The 18,344-nt window shown below is 38.3% G+C and overlaps 1 protein-coding gene across 1 annotated transcript in view; it reads left to right on the top strand.

Annotated features, from left to right (window-relative positions):
* Positions 1 to 18,344, top strand: part of FBN2 (fibrillin 2) — a 123,633-nt gene that overhangs the window by 13,415 nt on the left and 91,874 nt on the right. Inside the window, exons 6-7 of the mRNA XM_071455103.1 lie at positions 9,854 to 10,051; positions 14,765 to 14,890. Coding sequence (XP_071311204.1) covers positions 9,854 to 10,051; positions 14,765 to 14,890 — 324 coding nt within the window. The remainder of the gene's footprint in view (positions 1 to 9,853; positions 10,052 to 14,764; positions 14,891 to 18,344) is intronic.

The raw sequence follows: 18,344 nt of genomic DNA, 5'->3' as shown, positions 1-18,344 counted from the left end.
GATAGAAGTGGGGTTGTTGCACTTGTATTAGAATTAAAAGCAGAGGTTTTATGCCTTTAAAGTAGGTCTGCAACAGTAAAATGAAAATATGGATTTAAATGACCTCTTCCAAGGGCTTGAGAGTTTTCACCTGGGTGCAGCAGCTCAGGCACAGGGAATGTTTCATTGGTTTAAATAAGTTTAAAGGGAAGCCCTGTAGCTGAGCTGCCCTAAACTGTGAAAAGAAAGAAAGAAAGAACTGCCAGAACTGTTACACCTTATACTTAGAGGCAATATATATATTTTCTTCATATATCTATTTTTTTAAATCTGCACTGAAAAGTAGTTTTTTTTCTCCTCTTACCTGCAGGAGGAACAAGTCTAGGAGAGCATGAAATAGTATGGTTTTTATGTGTTAGGTAGGACTTAGAGCATCTAAGGATTGTTCACTGAAAGTGAAACAAGGGTCTGGTAATACAGAGCAGTGAAGCAAAATCATGAGTGAGAAACGTTGCAGAGGAGAGGGAAGAAGATGCCTTTGAAAAATTCTGTCTGGTCTTATCTTTTTCCTCCCTCAGTGAAAATTTTGCTTTTGGTCAGTAGCACTAAAATGTCACCTTCTTTTTTTTAACTCCTTGGGGAGAGAAAATAGGAGAGCTGAGCAAGGCTATGATGGCGTTGTTAGAGTTTCAGAAAATAATTTCTTCTGAAAAGTAAAAAAAAAAATTAATTTTATTAAGCTAATTAATTTGTTACATATCTAGGGGAAAAAATATCTTGATCTATTTTCAGGATATCTAGGAAAGTTAGAGGTCAGAAGAAGCTGAGACACCCACAGGGAGTGTCTTTAACAAAGAAAATGCAAAAATACCTGAAATATTCATGTAAATAGGAAAACTTTCTGTCAAATTCAACAAGTACTAATGTTATATATTGCTTATATAGGTGTTCTAGGCAAAACTGGAAAAAGCAGAAATAAGCTGAAGAACCCAGTTTTGAAGTACTGGAAAGAGGAAGAAATAATCAAATTTTTCACCTTTTTTTTGACTGTAAAATGTAGTAGAATAAGTTAGACGAGTTTCCTCTTAAGTTTACAGGTATTGTGTAGAGGAGGCTTGAGAGATTATCTGGGACACTCAGGAACCTTGGAAGCTTATTTCTGTAATGGTTATGAATGACTGAAATTGTTTCTTTTCCTTGGTTATATGTTCTGTGTGCACAGAGGTTCCATATTAGATCTGAGAGAGAGTGAAAGAAGGGTTTTGGATATTTCTTTGAATATTGCAGCGTTGGAGCAAGAAGTAGAAGAGAGGAAGTACATATTATTCAATAACACCTGCACAGTTGTTTGTGAAACATTGAGTTTAAAAAAACACTGAGTTTTGAAAAAAAAAGTGGGAAGGTTTTTGTTGTTGTTGTTTTGCTTGCTTTTCTCTCAAAGGGTACTGTCATTCACCTTAGGCTTGTTTTGATTAATAAGAAAGGGGTCTGATAAAACTGTCTCAGTGTTGAGCCAGGAGGATGAGTGTGGAGAACCCAAAACTCTGTGTGGCTTTGGTTGAAGGTGGTCAGATGGATACCAGATATTTGGAAGGAATTTTCTTTTCTGTATTTTCTCCCCCTGTGTTCTTTGCACACCCTGATATTTTTCATTATGTCTGTTATGCTTTGAGCTCTCTTACAGTGAATTAAGTGTTAAGGCCTAAAATTATGTAAATTGGATCTTCTTTAAGTTTTCAACCATGTCTGTCTTTGTAAGCATTAATTATGCAGTATCTTAAAAGCTGTAGTAGCCACAGTAAAATATGTATGGAAAAGAGTAATCCAGGTATTATCAGGAGTAATTTACTGAAGCCAGTCAAGAGCACGTTGCATTCAGGGTTGCAAAATCATGGAGTGCCAAAAGTAAAATGGTTTATTCCACCTCAGACCAATGCTTGCTATATGAGAAACGTGATTAAATTATTTCTGTATTGAGAGGATAAATAAATTATCTTCCTTCCTATATTTTGGTCATGAAACGATACTCAGCTTTATAATGTCTCCCTGAAAATCTTGTATAAGCCCAAGAGGTAAATTTCTAAAGCCCTTTGGTTTTGCTGAACACACCCAAAAGATCTGAAGAACAGAATCTGTGTTTCTGCCTCTACACAGACAGAGCTCTAGTAAATAGTAGCAGGCTGGGTTTTTAGCTTATTATGAACCCAAATTATCACAGCAGTCTAGACAGTAACCTGAGGAAATGTTTCTTGCAGTTTAAATAGACATATATTTAATTTTTTTTCCTAAGGGTAATGTGTGAAACAGTTATTTTTCCTACTTAGGTTAATAATTAAGGAGATTGTTTTCAGCTCCAATGTCTGTGGTTTTATTAGGGTTTCTGGTCTACTGGGAATGCCTTGTGCCTTTTTCCATGCCTTTGTAATTTACACAGGGGTTGGTTATGAAACATTTTCCCTCCTCATTTTGTGAGTATGGGTGCATTCTGCAAGCCTTGGCTTTTGCTGTGGGGAGTGACACTGAACTCCAGAATGGGAGGAGAGGGTGGAATGTGCTCTTTTTCAGCAATACTCTTAAAAAGGGTGTCCTGTCTTAAATTTTAAGTCTTCCTCTTCACTGATTCTGGGGTTCTGTTCCTTTGAGGTTGAACTGAGTAGCGCTGACTTCATGGAGCAGGGAACCAAAGCCTGTGGACAGTGTAATTCAAGTTTGCATCTTAAAAAGTCAAGAAAAGTAGCATATTTTTGCATGTGCAGTGTAAAGTATGAGCTTCTTAATTCCTGGGATGTGAAGGAATTAATTAAGAGTTTAATGTGCATCTACCTGGCTTTCCAGCATCCAAGCTTTGATAAGTAAGGTGTTTTTGGAGGAGAAGCACGAGAGGAAGGAGCAGCAGGCAGCATGAAGGAGTTCCTTCACTGCTTTAGATATTGTAAAACAAACATGTACAAACATCATATTAGGGTAGTTGGCATAAACTGCTGAATCTTAGAAAAAAACCAAAAGAGATTATTTTGCTTCTTTTGTCTGTTATTTGCCCAGGGGTGATTCAGGCCGTGACTTCGTGCAATGACTGATGATTATTATTCCATTGTGTGTCAGACTGTGTGCTGAGTGTTGGGATTTCATCAGTCCCACCTCAGGCCATCTTTATATAGTAGCAGGCCCTGTGGAAGCATAAGGAGATATATACATTTACAAGGAGCTCCAACCAAACCAAAATTGGACATCTTGCTGGAACCAAAATTCAGGAGTACTTCTCTCCAGCTTTTATTCTGTGCTTGAAATTTTCTGTCAGTCAGTGTATGGTACTTCAGTTACACGTGGAAACGTTTTGTTCCAAGAAGTTTTTAAGGAAATACTTCAGTTATGGAAGGTGCTGAATTCCATAAATGACAAAAGTGAAGTATTTCCCTGTTTCTCTGTTTCTGTGCTTTTTGTGTGTGTGTGTGTCTGTGTGTGTACTTTTCAAAATGTTTTTTGTCCTGAATTATTAGAAGCATTTTCTTCAATGTTCAGATCGATTAGACAAAATTGCATTTTATTTCAGAAATATTGTTGCTTATCTGCTACTTTGCCATTCCCCCCATGTGCTTAGGTGGGAATTACTTTTTAATTAATAAGAGTATTATGATGTGCAGTTACTACTACACTAAGACTTTATCTGCTTAAAACTGTCATAACACCAATTACATAAAACTGTCTGTCTGAACCATGGAGTTGTTGCTTTTGGAAAAGAGCTGCTGCTGTTCCAGCCAGAGGAAAATGAGAATATGCTTAGAATGGACGTGACAGAAATATTGGTGGGACCTGGAATTTTGCTAAAAGCTGCTAAGCTCACACAGATTCCTGCATTGAACCTGTGGCTTTTCCTTCTTTCATTTACAGCTGCCCTCCACTTCCTTTTCAGCTGTCAAGTGAGTTTGTGTGAGGAGTTTGTGTGATGGGAAGTTTTGCATCACAGGAGCTAGTCAGAAAAGGTCATATGGGACCACTAGAGCAGTAATAAAATTTCTACCTGAAAATGAATGCTGTCAGCTGTGTAAAAACATCCAAACCTTCATGATGTGTTTGACATCAGTTCTCCACTAAGCTGCTCTTCTCCTCTATTGCATGTGAGAATAAACTTTATAGACCACTTCAGGTAATGACTAGAGAACCTGCTGGGGATGTGTCCCAGCTAGCAATTTTAAATGTTAGCAGCAATTTTAAATGTTTGAAAGACTTTTGTGATCATTATTTATGTTAACAATAAACGTGATGCTATTAGATACTTAACTGAGAAATTTACACGCAAGTTTCTTAGGAAAAGTCAAGAAATGGAGGCTTTGATTTTACTATGCAGGTTTGTAAGAAAACCTCAGTCTAAATAGCAGTGCTGCCCACAGATTATTTTTTCCAAGAAAATCAATAGCATTGCCAACTCCCTTTCATATTCCAGGAGAGTCATTGTTCATTTCCAGCCAGCAGTCTTTTTTACCATAACTTTTTGGATGTCACCTTTGAAAAAAATTCTTTTGATTTTTTTAATATCAAGTACAATTCACCTACCTTCTTGTTACCTTTGAAATGACCCTTATTGTGTACTCTGTGCTGGCAGCTAAGCATTTACTGTGAAAAAGCCCCCCAAATTTCCATATAAAGTTGATCAAAACATTAAAGGAAGATAAATTTTAGATAATATTTAATAAACATATGCACTTTAAAATGTTTAAATAGCTTTTTTCATTACTGTGACTTATGATCTGCAGATGTTGGAGTTGAGTAAGAAGAATAATATTTACATACGCATAAATTTCAGATTTGTGCTCTGAACCCAAGGACAGTTATGAGTATTGCCAGCCCTTTCATACTCACATGGAAAGTTTGTCAAGGAAAGCCCTGATCTCCCTTTCTTTGGAAGGTCTGGGCAATGCTGTCATTTATGCAGAATCAGTGGGAGAACTGGGCATGCCTTGCTCCTCCAGTCCTGATGGTCCCTTTGTAGGAATCCATGAAATACCATGGAATTTCCCCTTGCAGGAAGATAAAGCTTGACTAGACTTTAATTTATCAAGACATGAAGATTTTGCATTGCAAAGGGGAAAATTCAGAGAGTTCCATTAAAAATCTCTTCAGTGATCAACCAGCAGGTTCTGCAACAAGCAGCCAAAAAGAATTTCAGATGTTTGGAGACCTCTGGGTGTTAGCAGAAACTATGGGGAAATTTGCCACCTCTCAGAGTCATAATAAAGACAGTTGTTCCTCCATCTTGTTTCCTGTTGGAGTAACTTTTAGCAAGGTGAATTCAACCTCAGGTTTTTGCCAGGACAGACTTAATGTGTCCACCCTGGAGGTTCCCTGACATCGAGTGCAGTCTCTTGGGCTTTCACTCACTGTGCTGATTTTTCTTTCAGGAGAAAGTGAAGTTCCTGGTAATGCTGGCAGCATTTACTTCTTTCCAGAGTTCAGGTCCCATGCATTAGGTTATTAATTTAATAATGCTGCTGTATGAAATGGATTTTTCAGATAACAACAACAACAACAACAACAACAACAACAACAACAACAATAATAATAATAATAATATGTTTGCTGACCTTGAGTCTGCAAGTGAGGTGATGGAAGTTGAACTTACTTATTTTCTCATCTATTCCTTAATATTTCCTAAATTTTGCTTAGGGGAGTGAGGTTCTGTAAAAACTCCAATGAAAGGCAAATTTGCTTTGTAAGGGAGTGAAACACATTAATTATTAGGTCTTGTTCTTTAATTGACAGGGGCTGTGAAGGCCTGTCTCAGACACCTCCCTTTACTCACTCCTGATTTTGATGAACATGCTTAATGTTTTCAGAATTTGTTTTTAGTAATAGAAATACCAATCTTCTAAGTAGCTTCTAGTTAAAAATGCTTGTTTCCAGATGCACTTCCTTATTAGGATACGGTTGTGTGGTTTTTTTTAAGTAAAAAAGATGGAAGATAATTCACTGTTCCTTCCTGCTAAATCTTCCTGTTGCTCACAAACATGAAATACAGTATTTGAGATAATGTGCTTTTCCCTTCTGCAGGCTGGGTGCAGGAGACTGGCGCTGCACCCCTGTTGGATTTCTCACAAGAACTGTATTTTGACATTGGGAGCTTTCATTTAAAATTTCAGTCTCTGATTTCCTATGAAAGAAAACTCAATTTTTAATATTCTTCTGGATAGCTTGCAATGGACATTCCAACATGTGTAGTTACCTTTTTACTTTTCTTCATGCCTCGCTTTTTCTCTTTCATGTTGCCCGGGAAGAGGTGAAATTTTTAAGGGCAGGCAGACAAAATTCAGTCGGAAATTGGATCCTTGCATGTGTACCACAGGATTTTAATGTTTTGTCCTGAGTGACAGTAGGTGGTATTTGGGATGTTAAACACTGTGTTTCAGGTTTTTAGCTAGTGGGTGTTAGACACAGAGGACATGTGGCAGACAGGCTATCTATTCCATGTCTGCTTACAGCAGGCTTTTTTACACCTTCATCTGGATCATTTGTTTGGCCAGAGGAACAGGAAGAAAACTAAAATAGGTGGGTACTGAACCAAGATTAGAAATCTCAATGTTGCAACTCCTTTTCTCAGGCTCCTGTGAACTAGACTTCTTAAATTACAGGTAGAATTAGAATTTTTGGAAGGAATTAATGGAAAAAAAATCAAAGAACCGAAATTTGAATAGTTGAATTGGTTTCATTTGAGAATGCAGAATATACACTTTTATGACAAAATAGGAATGTTGCAGCATAGCTAAATACTGAAGTCCATGGTGTGATTTTTTTTTTCTTGATGCCAGGAAAAAAAAATATTCCTCATTAAATTTAATTATATTAACAACTTGAATTGTTGATAAAGATTGTCATTCTTCAGGTCACTGTGCATATTGAATATAATTTTTGAAGTTAAAAAACAAAACTGTACAACACATGCGCTGAGGATCACCTCATTTCACCAAAGCAGTTACCCTTTCTGGAGTAACAGATGATTTGTAACTTATGTTCAACATGTGTTCTTTCTGGCAAAATTATTCCATCAGCAGTGCTGGCAAAGGAACAAATGAAGAACCACCTAAGAATTAAGACAAGCAAAGCCATATGGGAAAGATGACTGATTCATAAGTGGGGGTTTTTAAGGTCTGATCAACCATTATAATAATATAATCTGACTGGCTGGGCGAAACAAATCCACAGCTTCACTTGAAGCTACCAAGTATCTTCAAAATTGCATCTATTTTTATTGCATTTGCTTCCCACATGTAAAATTTACTGTGTGACTACAGATCTTTGTGTAAGCAGCTGAACTTTGCCATTAACATGAACATGCTTGCCTTCACTTTGTATTTTAAAATCCTGTAGTATAGAAGAATTTTCCTCGTAGTATAGAAGAGCAGCCACTAATCAGTCTCTTTACCTTTGGGTTTCATGCTGGATAAACTGAACAAGTAAAGATTTTGAAATGAGTGCACTATTTAAGATCAATATGTTAAATTACGATACTATTTTAAAATACTTATATTATTATAAAGTGTATATCTGAATAGATGTACAGCATGCTTCTGCTGATAAACATTGCTTGGTAACAGAATCTGCATTACAGAATATGCATTAATCTAATTAATATTAGATTAGTGCATATTCTGTTCATTAGGGCATGGGTAGGCACCTATGCATAGGTAGTTTCCAGAGCATGTATTTCTATTTGATAGGACACAGTAAGCAATAGGTGTATTGGCATTACTTCTTCTTGTACCTGACTCGTTCATATTCTCTTGAACAAACATGCTTTGGTGTCTGGTTATATTCTCTAATCTCTCTACTATTCACACTTTCTAATCTGAACTTTCATTGCTAGTTTTGGCAGAGTTTACACAATCATTTTTGGAAGTCTTATTGGAAGTCAGATACAATTCACAACTCTGGTTTGAGTTTCAAGGTTAATTTCCTCTGATTGAATTCCAAGCTTCTTAATGCAGATTATCTTTGGCCAGGATATTCCTGTGGGTCACCAGCCATCACAAAGAGAAATACATGGTTTGAACTTCTATTCCTACTCTGAATCCTTCCTGATATCCAAAGATTGGTGCTAAAAAAGTTGTCTTGGAGACTTGCTGCTGTAAAAATACAGTACTGCCAGCAGCACTACTTATTTCCTGAATAGGAATTGCTAGGTGAGGTGGGATTGCTAAGGAATTCAGAGCTGCTGAATGCAAGTGTTGGGAATTTGAAGATGGGTGGTAAGTCATTATTTGATTTCACTGTGGAGGGCATTCACCCATGGAGAGCTGAACTCTCAGTGTGTGGAGCAAGGACAGGATTTTCTTTTTATCATGTATTTATTTTACTAGAAGTGCCATTTTTGTGGCTTGATGGTCACAGGAGAAGCTCAGGGTGTAACTTTGAGGAATGTTTTGTATTGATAATCAAGAATAGTAAAGTTCACAGGCCTTACTGAGTATGTAAGATCTTTTAATCTTTTATCATCAGTCATTTCTGTTCTTGTGTACTTGGTTAACTTTATTTAAAGTGAATAAGCCCAGTTGAAATTGACTACCAGTGTGCATCAATAACTGCAGAAGTCTTTCCTAGACTGGTACCTGAAGTGACCCTTACCAAAGAGACGGAGCAGAACATTTATTTCGGTTTGAACTTTCATTTTAAGAGCCCGGGAAGCTTTGTATAGCATCTCATTGGGAAGACCATTTCTTTGCTTTCCAAAGATGTCAAAGCTCTTATTTTTTCAGGGTGAAAGTACCAAGTTATAAAAAGCAAGGGTTATCCCTTTTGCATGTTGGTTGTGGGACCAGCTGCACACCTAATGATGGAAGTGTGTGGAAGACAGTGTCTTATCCACCTATGGGTGTTGGAGCCTGCTTTTGATAGGACAAAAAACAAAAAAGAAAGAGGAACAGCAGCTTGAGCAGCCATAACCCTGCTGTTGAGCCTTTCTTCACGTGACTGATTCTGAGTAAAAACTTTGCGTTTTCTTCTTTTTTTCACCCCTCACTCTTTGTAGGTGTTCCCGTAAGGATGTGAAATCTGGCTTAGAGCAACAAGCTGTTTCTTATTTATTCCTAGAGAATTTCAGTTAATTGTTCACCCTAGTTGGCGTTGACTCATAACTTAAACAAACCTCTATACAGGTTCAGTGTTAATGAACTAAATTTTCACAGGAATTCTGCTAGAAGTATATTTTCTATGCTTTATTCAGTGTACTGCATACAGCTTGGATTGGTTGTGTTGTCTCATGGCTTCCTTCTGAAAATAAGTGGTGGTTTGCCAATCAGTTCCTCTGTCGGTAGCACAATTTTGCAACAGGAATTCCAGCTGGAATGATGATTCTGTGACTCTCTCTGGCATGCATCTTCATCAGTGTGGAGTGAAAAAAATGTGTGGCTGCTGTGGCCTGTAGCTCCCTCCTATAAATCATGATGAAGTAGCCTAGAAGCAAGAAAACCAGTTTCCAGTCCTTGTTTGCTTAATCTCGTCTTCTCTTTTATTTGCTTGCTTGTTTGTTTGTAAAATTCTCTTGCTTACTGCGGATTTTACTGGATACGTTGTCAATGCTCAAGAGCAATTTTGTGTCCAGCTGCCTTTCATTTAGTTGTTATCTTTTTGAAAGAAATGAATTGAATTGTAACCTCGTGAAAGTCACTACCTTCAATGGAAGGTGTCATGCAACTTCTGTAAGCAGCAATATAGCTTAAATTTCCATGGAATTTTCTTAATATATAATGATTTTCTTAATATATTAATTTTCTTAATATATTCTTATATTTCTTTTCTTGATTCAAAACCAATTCCTTCTACAGCCACAAGTACAGTGCCTCGTGTAATACAGCGAGCTTTCCTTTTTTTTTTTTCCCCCTCCCAGATTACAGGACAGGCCCGTGTTTCACCCAGGTGAGCAAGCAGATGTGCCAGGGCCAGCTGACAGGCATTGTGTGCACCAAGTCCCTGTGCTGTGCCACCGTGGGACGGGCCTGGGGCCACCCCTGTGAGATGTGCCCTGCCCAGCCCCAGCCCTGCCGCCGCGGCTTCATCCCAAATATCCGCAGTGGGGCCTGCCAAGGTGAGCTCTGGCTGGGATTCTCCGCGTGACAACCCTCACCTCTGACAGTCACCCTGGGAACCTTGCAGTAAGGTCACTGCTTTCCTTGTGTGTGGTCTGTGTTTTGGGATGGAACCCGGGTGTGCTTTGCTGCCTCCAGATTTCTGCTGCTGGCCGTAGAGAGCAAAGCTTAAGTGCCTGGAAAAAGTGATTATTAATCAATACTGAGGAGAAATACTGGATGTTGTTTTTCCTTCTGTGTCAGAGGTAGGCCTCTGCCTGCGTGCAGCAGTTTGTGTTTTGCCATTCATCTTGAAGTGATTAATATGTTTTAGACACTCTTTTCATAACAGTGTCAGGAGCAGAAACAGTGCACCACGGAAGGGGCGCATGTTGCAATCTCCAAGTCAAGCTCCATTGTATGATTTGGCCACATACAAAGGGTCCTTGAAGCTGCTCTGCCAGGCTGGCCCTGGCATAGCTTCTGGGGCTTCATTTCAATTATGTGAGAGATCAGTGGTGCTCTTTGGCGCCCATGCCCACAATAATTGTGTTTTCTTTTTCTGGCAGTATATTCCCTGTGGCAAATAGTTTTGAGTTACCCGTTTGACCACGTTGCTAAATTCCCCTGGGGAGCATAGAAACAATGTGGTAGTCTACTTTGTGTGATGGGTAAACAAAGGAAGTTTGAACAGCCGTAACTTTTGCTACATTTGTGACATATAATTGCTAAATAGGAAGCTTGGATTGTATTTATGTCGGCTGGGCTTAGCACAGTGTGTTACAATGTGATGGCAAGGCGTAGATGAGAAATGCTTGGCCTTTCTCTGGGGAAAAGGGAGAGACAGAATTTCTTCACAGAATCTTTGCCTTGCAGCAGCTGAGACATTTCCTTCTGAGCTCTGGGTACTGGTTACTCCTCCCTCTTCACAGACCTGAGCTCTGTGCTGTGAGCGGGTTGGTAGCGCCATGTCCGCTCTGTTATGAATTACCAGCCCACTTCGATGCGGGAAGGGGCTGGATGTGGCACTTTGTGCCTTTCCAAACTCCACATTGCAGTGCAGAGTCTGTTGAATTGAGATCACAGAATGTCAGAATGGCTGGGGATGGAAGGGGCCTCTGGACATCACCCAGTCCAACCCCCTGGCAGGGCAGAGTCACCCAGAGCAGGTGACACAGCAGTGTGTCCATGTGGGGTTGAAATGCCTCCAGACCTCCCTGGGCAGCCTCTTCTGGTGCTCTGCCACCCTCAGTAGAAAGCTCAGAAGAAACCAAATGTTTTCTCTGAGGGTTTTAGAAGCAAACAGAGGGATCTGTCCTGTTTTTTTTTAGTGCTTTTCTTTCTGTTGAGGACATCAGATTTGCAGAGACTTTGATATAGGGAACACAAACCACTTTGGTATTCAGTGAAACTACCTTTGTCATGTATCAGGGAGACCAGGCTCACTCAGTCCACACTTCAGATGTTTGGTATTTTTGAAGTGATTGCTTACATCAGTAGATAGCTGGGTTTGGGAGTTGGTATGAACAACTCAGAATCAGTGGAACTTGCAAGTTTTGCTGTTGGAAAATGAGTCATGATTTCAGTATGTGCTAGAGATCTGAATTTGACAGGATGTAACTCCCAAGTAGGAAGTTGCTCCTACTCTGCAAAGGATTTGCAGGATTCGATCTTAAATGGGTCTTCAGGACCTTTTGAGGCTTAATTATGTTTTCTGGGTAATGTTCTTCTATTAGTAGATTACTACTACATTGTAGTAGTACTGTTACTTCATTATTACCTTGAACAGGTTTAAAAAAAATTTAAGAGAAGCAAAACCAATCCCAAATTCAAATTGTTTGGTTGTGTTCCTTTTTTTTTTAAATTTTATTTTTCCCCCCTGGAAGTTTCTATTCAGTCATGCCTTAAAAAGGGATTTAACTGTTCAGACATCCCTCATTCCAAGAATTCAGGCAGGAGGAACTTCAGTGTTGTGCTTGATTGAGCTTTATTGCCACTGCTGCATGGCCTTGGGAGAAGCATAATGGCAGAAATCCTGTGCTGGATGTTCTCTCAGTTCCTGCCTGCATTCCTCAAAAGTCCCATTTCCCACCTGCAACCTTTCCCTGCAGACAGTTTATTTTTTGCTCTAAGGAGAGAAGGGTGGTCACGGCTGAGTAGATTTTGAAAATAGGAAGGTTCTTCTTCCTGCCTCTGCTGCTGACATGGTTATGTGCATCTATCCATGACAGGAGATGAAATCCAAGAGAATCTGTTCTGTAGTAGGATGTTAAAATGTTAAAGGCTCTGAGGTGAACTGGGCAAGAGAGAGAACAACAGGGGAAGGTTCAAAGTCATAATGAAAAGTGTTGATTCCTTTTTGTAATCTAGTGCTTGGTATTAATGTGCCTGAGTGACTGAAAATATCGACAGTGTTGTCTAGGGTCATGTCCTGCTGTTGTGAAAATAATTACTAAAACAGGGAAAAAATAGCATGGTATTCTTTCTGTTGTGTGCAGTATTTCTGCTTTCTAGGATGCAGAGGAGGAACCAACAGTTTCCCACTGTATTCATGACCAATTCACTTTTTATTCCCACGTGCCAGATCAATTACAAAGAAACTCCCCATACATATTCCAGGTAGAACTAAAGAGAGGGTTTTTTTAAATTTGGATAAATTTTGTCACCACTATAATAAAAAACTCTCCAAAATTTGTGTCTGACATCTGAGTGGATTTATTTTTCCTGAGCTTTTTTGGTTTATCAGAGTTTTTTTAGAAACAGCCCACAGACAGAAAGGGAAGGTGCATGTTTAAAGTTAGCTCTGCAAATCCCACAGGCATTTTGCAGAGAAGAGTCTGCAAAAAGCACAAAATCTTTTTTCCCTCACCAAATATTAGACTATGAACATATGGAAACATTCTGCTTAATCTGTAACATATTGAACTTTTCTATGTAGAACTGTATCTGCAGAGTTATTATTCAAATTTGCTGTTTATGGTTAAAAGTTTCTTGTGTTAATGTGGTTGAGGTTTAAAAGTGTGAGTAAGTGGATAATTAATAATGCTGGAACTTCTGTGTGGTTTAGCCTAACTGTCAAAGATTCTCAAAAATAAAAACAACTTCATTTCAATTTGCTTGTATTTTGAGAAATAAAAAATCCTAAACAAGCATTTAGGAAGCAATTGATAAAATACACCCTTTTAATAAAATACTTTTGTTCTTCTTGACTTTTCTCAGTCCCAAAACACCAATAATGTATTAAAACAAACTTAGGTTTTCAGCAAAAAGTAATACTGACAAAAAAACCCCATCAGTCTTCTAGCATTAAGTTAGGATAACAGTTGAATCTGCTTGCTTTCTTAACAATTAAACATGATGTAAGTGTGCTTAAATATGATGCATTGCATCATTGGGATTGGCTCTTCAGGCTTCAGCAAAGCTCAACATCTATTTTACATCTTAAAAGAGCTGAAAGAAATTAATGGAATTGATAGAGAGTAAAATTTAGTTCACCTCAGGCCTCCAGTGATATTTTCCTGTTTCTGGGAGGTGTTTATTGCCTGCTGCTGCTGCCATTAATTCACTATTCCTTGACACCTTCAGCTTCTAAGAGTGTACATCACACACACAATGGATTTTAACAACTGATCTGCTGACACAGGGAACTTAATTTCAGTGTTAATAAGTGACAAAAGGCACAGGCACACTGTGTGTGATAAGTGCATTTTGAGGCCCCGGGGTCAGAAGACAAACACCACATGTTTTACTCAGTAGGGAGCTACAGGGTGGGCTGTGTATCAATAAATGCTGGAACCATCTTCTCTCTAGATGTCTCTAGGCCATGTCAGGGTTCACAGAATAATTGGGGTTGGAAGGAATCTCTGGAGAGGAACCAGTCCAGCCCCTCACTCCTTAAAATACTTATGGCATGAAATGTTTGATTTCCAAGTAAACAGGCAGCAGGCACCAGTTATTTAGAGGAAAAAAAACCTCACAAGTTAAAAAAAAAATAAAAAATGAAGAAATTCTATGCCTGTGATAAAGTCCTTAATCCATTTGCAGTCTTAACTGTTGCATTTTGGACATGGTAGTCTAAATCAGCATGGACTCAGGAGCTGAATGCAAACTTCTCAGCAAATGTATTTAAACCTCAGTCCAATGGTTACCTAAAAAAAACCCTCAAATCTGCAAAAAGTGCTTTCCTTCTTCCTGAGCCATGAGAAATTACACTTGCTTAAATGAAAAAGCAGGTGACTGGGCAAGGCAAATACCATAGGTTTATCTATAGCACGAGCACCAGGAGGAGTAAAAAACTGAAGAAGCACTATAATCCACAAACTCAGGTGGAATTTCAGTGCCTTTGATCATCCACCTGAAAAAGAGTTCATATTCTTGCCAGATGTTATCGGGGGGCACCACACAGAAGATTCCTGAAACATTTGGATAGTAACTCCGTGGTACAGGTACTAAGGAAGCCAACCAGGAAAAACCTCCTATTGGATAGTTTTGTGTAAAAAGGTACAGAAACGTGGGGTGGTTTATGTGAAACCAAATTAGAGCTGGGAAGACAAAAAGAAAAAAAACCCACAAAAACAACAACAACAATACAAAACCAAACAAAAAAAAACAACCCAACAAAATCTGAAGTGGAAGTAGAACTTTCTGAAATGCAACAGGAAGCTACTGAAAGTAACTTATGTGTATCTTTTGTCAGGTAATCAGATCTGGGTCTTTTTTTTTTGCGTTTGCAGATGTTGATGAGTGCCAGGCTATCCCTGGAGTCTGCCAAGGAGGAAACTGCATTAATTCAGTAGGTTCATATGAGTGCAAGTGTCCCGTGGGCCACAAACAGAATGAGGCAACTCAAAAATGTGATGGTAAGTGATTCTGTAGGAGAACATACCTAAAAAGGGGTTTTGCAGAGCATTAGAGCACTTTGGTAATGAACATTATTAAGCAGTTGAATAGTTGTGGTGTCTGATCTGGGCATAGCATCACTGAACTGTGCTTTTTTATTCATTTGCAGCATCCCATCTTTTCTACTTGGCTGTTCCTATTTTGCATTAGATATTTTTTTCTGTCTGACTTTTGTGGGTAAAGGCAGCGTTTATTTTCTTTGAAAATTTAGCACTTGATAAAAACTCTTGTGTGTGAGTACCAAATAACTGCTGCTGAGTTACTAGGATTTTCTTTGTTTTCTAAAAGATATATTCTAGATTAGGTAGATATTTTTAGTGTCGGGACTAGAGAGTGAAGGCAAATATTGCAGTTTTGATGAGTCTGGTAAGTGAAAAATACCAAGGAAATGCCCTTCTCTTTTAGATGAAAAATTAAGCAGACCACCTTTAATAAGTATAGTTTAATAAACATAGACCATATTTACTCAGAAAATGTGTTGATGTAATTAAGAGCAGCAATTCCATATGATTTAAAACAATGTGAAAGAAAATTGTTGGGTTTTTGTGAGTTTGCTGAAGACTTCGTTGATTTCAGTGACTTTTTCATGCCTTTGAAAGGAATCAGAACTCTCAGACTTCATCATAACCAGCGGGTGATTTCACATTTAAGTTGTGGTGGTAAGAGGATTTCGTTCTTAAAGGCTTTGACTTGTTATTTGCTGGCAGTTTAATTGTGGTACCAAATTACATTTTGCTCAGTATTCAGTTACAAACAAATATATTGTTTGTTGCCAATTTTGGACATATCCTCAGAGTTTTTTTGAGTTGCCTACAGTACAACACTCACAGAAAAAATTGTATAGTCAGTTTAAAAATCATGTCTTTTCAGTGAAAATGTTCCTTCTGGTGTTGTTGCAAGTAATACCCAAGTAAAATTTTTTTTAAAAATCCAAAGGTATTTCTTTCTGGTCCTGCCCTTCACATTCTTCTGTTTTTCTGTGGTTTGTTTTTTTTTTTTTTTTTGTGTTGACTAGTTTTAATTTTTACTCAGCGCCTGAAAGGGGAGGGGGCAGGCAGCAATGTAGGTGCTCGTGGTTTAAAAGGAACAGCAAAAGTCAGAAGGTCTCTGAAAACTTTAAAAATTGTATTAGGAAATTACACATTGGGCATGGAAATTGGAATGTTTGTCCCTGGCCTCCAGGTATCAGAGATGGGGTTTGGATTTTGAAGTAAAGGGTGGGGTGAAGAGGGAGGAAGGAAGGGAGAGAGAAAGAGAAAAAGAAGGCTAAAAGGAAAGAAAGAGGGAAAAAAAGTTCCTTGCATTAGTACAAATTAATACAAAAATCAAGGTCTAGTCCTTGATTTTTACCCACAGAATCTTAACCTGTTTGTGGCTGTTTCTCAGAGGCAGCTCTTGTCTATCTATCCATGCCTATAACCCATTCTTTTTCGTTAGAAGTGCACTTGTTTTTTTGATTCTCTTAACTGTGGTCCTTTTGATGCCAAAGGATGTATTCAGAGACATGTTTCCTTTCTTCTGAAAACAGTACTTTGAGCATTCTTTGGATTCTGTTTTAACAATCTAAATATATAAAAATGCTATTTTCCTTGATAGTTTCCACTTGAAAAGGTGAATGTATTTTTAACACAGCTTAAAAAGCTGTGGCGCTTATAGGACTGTGCATAATCACCTGCTGTCTGATTTTGCTGTTACTTCATGGTTTGCTAATAATCAACAGCTCTTCATTTCCTGTTGGCAGCCTGCTGCAGAACAGGTCATGTGTTCTGGCTGTTCTGTCTTTTGAGCCCTGCCACTTGTGTCCGTGGCAAAAGTTAAGCACTTGTCATCCCTCCTCACAGCTTCCCTAGTCAGGTAATTCCCCACAGGGAATTAGGCAAATAACCTCCTTTTCCTCACCGTTTGTACCATCTTTTTTGGGGAAGAAAGACATTGTGAAGCTTCACAGCCAAGGAGGTAATGCCAAAGTTATAGCAGGATAACACCACGCTTACATTACTCTAATGATGGAGCAGGGAATGAAAGATAAGCCATGGTTCCATTCTGGCTTTTTTACTTGTATGCTTAATTAAATATTTGTAACCTCTCAGGGTTAAATTTATAGGAAAATACCATAGCCAGTCCTTCAAACAAGTGCACTTTCAGTTGGTAATTTGAATGAAGTAGCATTATTTATATATATCTAGGAATCTGTGGGTGTGGGTTGGGCCATTGGGAATGATGTAAGAAACTGGTGTCATGTGAGTTAGCAGAACCTGTGTACAGAGAAATCATTTAGTAGAAACTGCACTATTTTAATGAGTTTTTTTGTCACAAACATTGTTTAGAAGTGATGTGGTATGGAGTATTCTGCTCACTCCTTTCCCTCCTTTAGATGTGGAAAAGCAGATCAAATGTTACTGGCTGCAAGGGACAAAATCCAAGCTGGAGTCAGTAACAGCCAAGGCTCCAGTGTTCACAGGCTGGAGCCTTGCCATGATTATTCAGACCTTCTTTACTGTAACAGCATTTCTCCTACCTAAGAAGGAGAGATTTGAGGTCCCCTGTATACCCTCTGCCCCTGAGCATCCTGAGGTATTTTGTGTTTTAGGGTTTTTTTTTTTTTTTCTCCTGTTGCTTTTCCTGGAAACAACAGCACTTGTTAGAAAAAGTAGGAATGTCCATGTTGTGCTTTTTGTACCCATAATAGTTGAAAAAAATTGGGAAAGACCATTATAGGGATTGTACCAAATTCCAGATATCCAGTCCACCAATGTGATGTCTTAGCTAAACAAAAGAAAACCCCAAACCCTTCACTTTTTTTTTTTTTTGTTTGTTTTGCTTTGCCTTAAAGTTTTGGTCTACAATATACTGAGTTTTCACTGTCTTTTTAGGAATTAAATGCTGTTCATTTTTAGGATGTTGTTATCTCCCAGAGTTAATGGAACTTCGATCTTTGGGTTATTTGGAAATGAATTAAATGTAGAGAAGCTTTCAGTTATGATTGCTGCTTTACAAAAGGTGTGGAGTATTACTTATTGTGTTTTCCAGGGTTCTAATAAATGTGTTCTATTTACTATTCTCAAATAGCAGATACATCATACTCATTAAATAGATGTAGTTATGGCATCCTTTACAATTTAAGGTGTTCTAAGGAGGTAGGATGCCTCTGCTGCTTTTCCAAAAAGATATGTTACTATCTACTGTTGATATCAAAAGGTTAAGACTTTATGAAACAGATTAAGGCCTTTAAAAAAAAAGTGCCACCAAAATGGAAAGAATCCCTTAAAATAAATAGTTCTATTTCGGATTTTCCTGCTTCAATGCATAATTGCATTAGACTGTATGCTATTCAGACTTGGTCCTACCAGGTATTACTACTTTCTAATATTATTTTCTAGACTAAAACTGCTTTTAGGTAGCCCTTTCCTAGAG

This window comes from Agelaius tricolor, unplaced genomic scaffold (assembly GCF_023055355.1).
Source record: "Agelaius tricolor isolate 1412-34295 unplaced genomic scaffold, bAgeTri1.0.p SCAF_44, whole genome shotgun sequence".
Classification (NCBI taxonomy): Eukaryota; Metazoa; Chordata; class Aves; order Passeriformes; family Icteridae; genus Agelaius; species Agelaius tricolor.
This window is presented reverse-complemented; position numbering and strand designations above follow the sequence as displayed.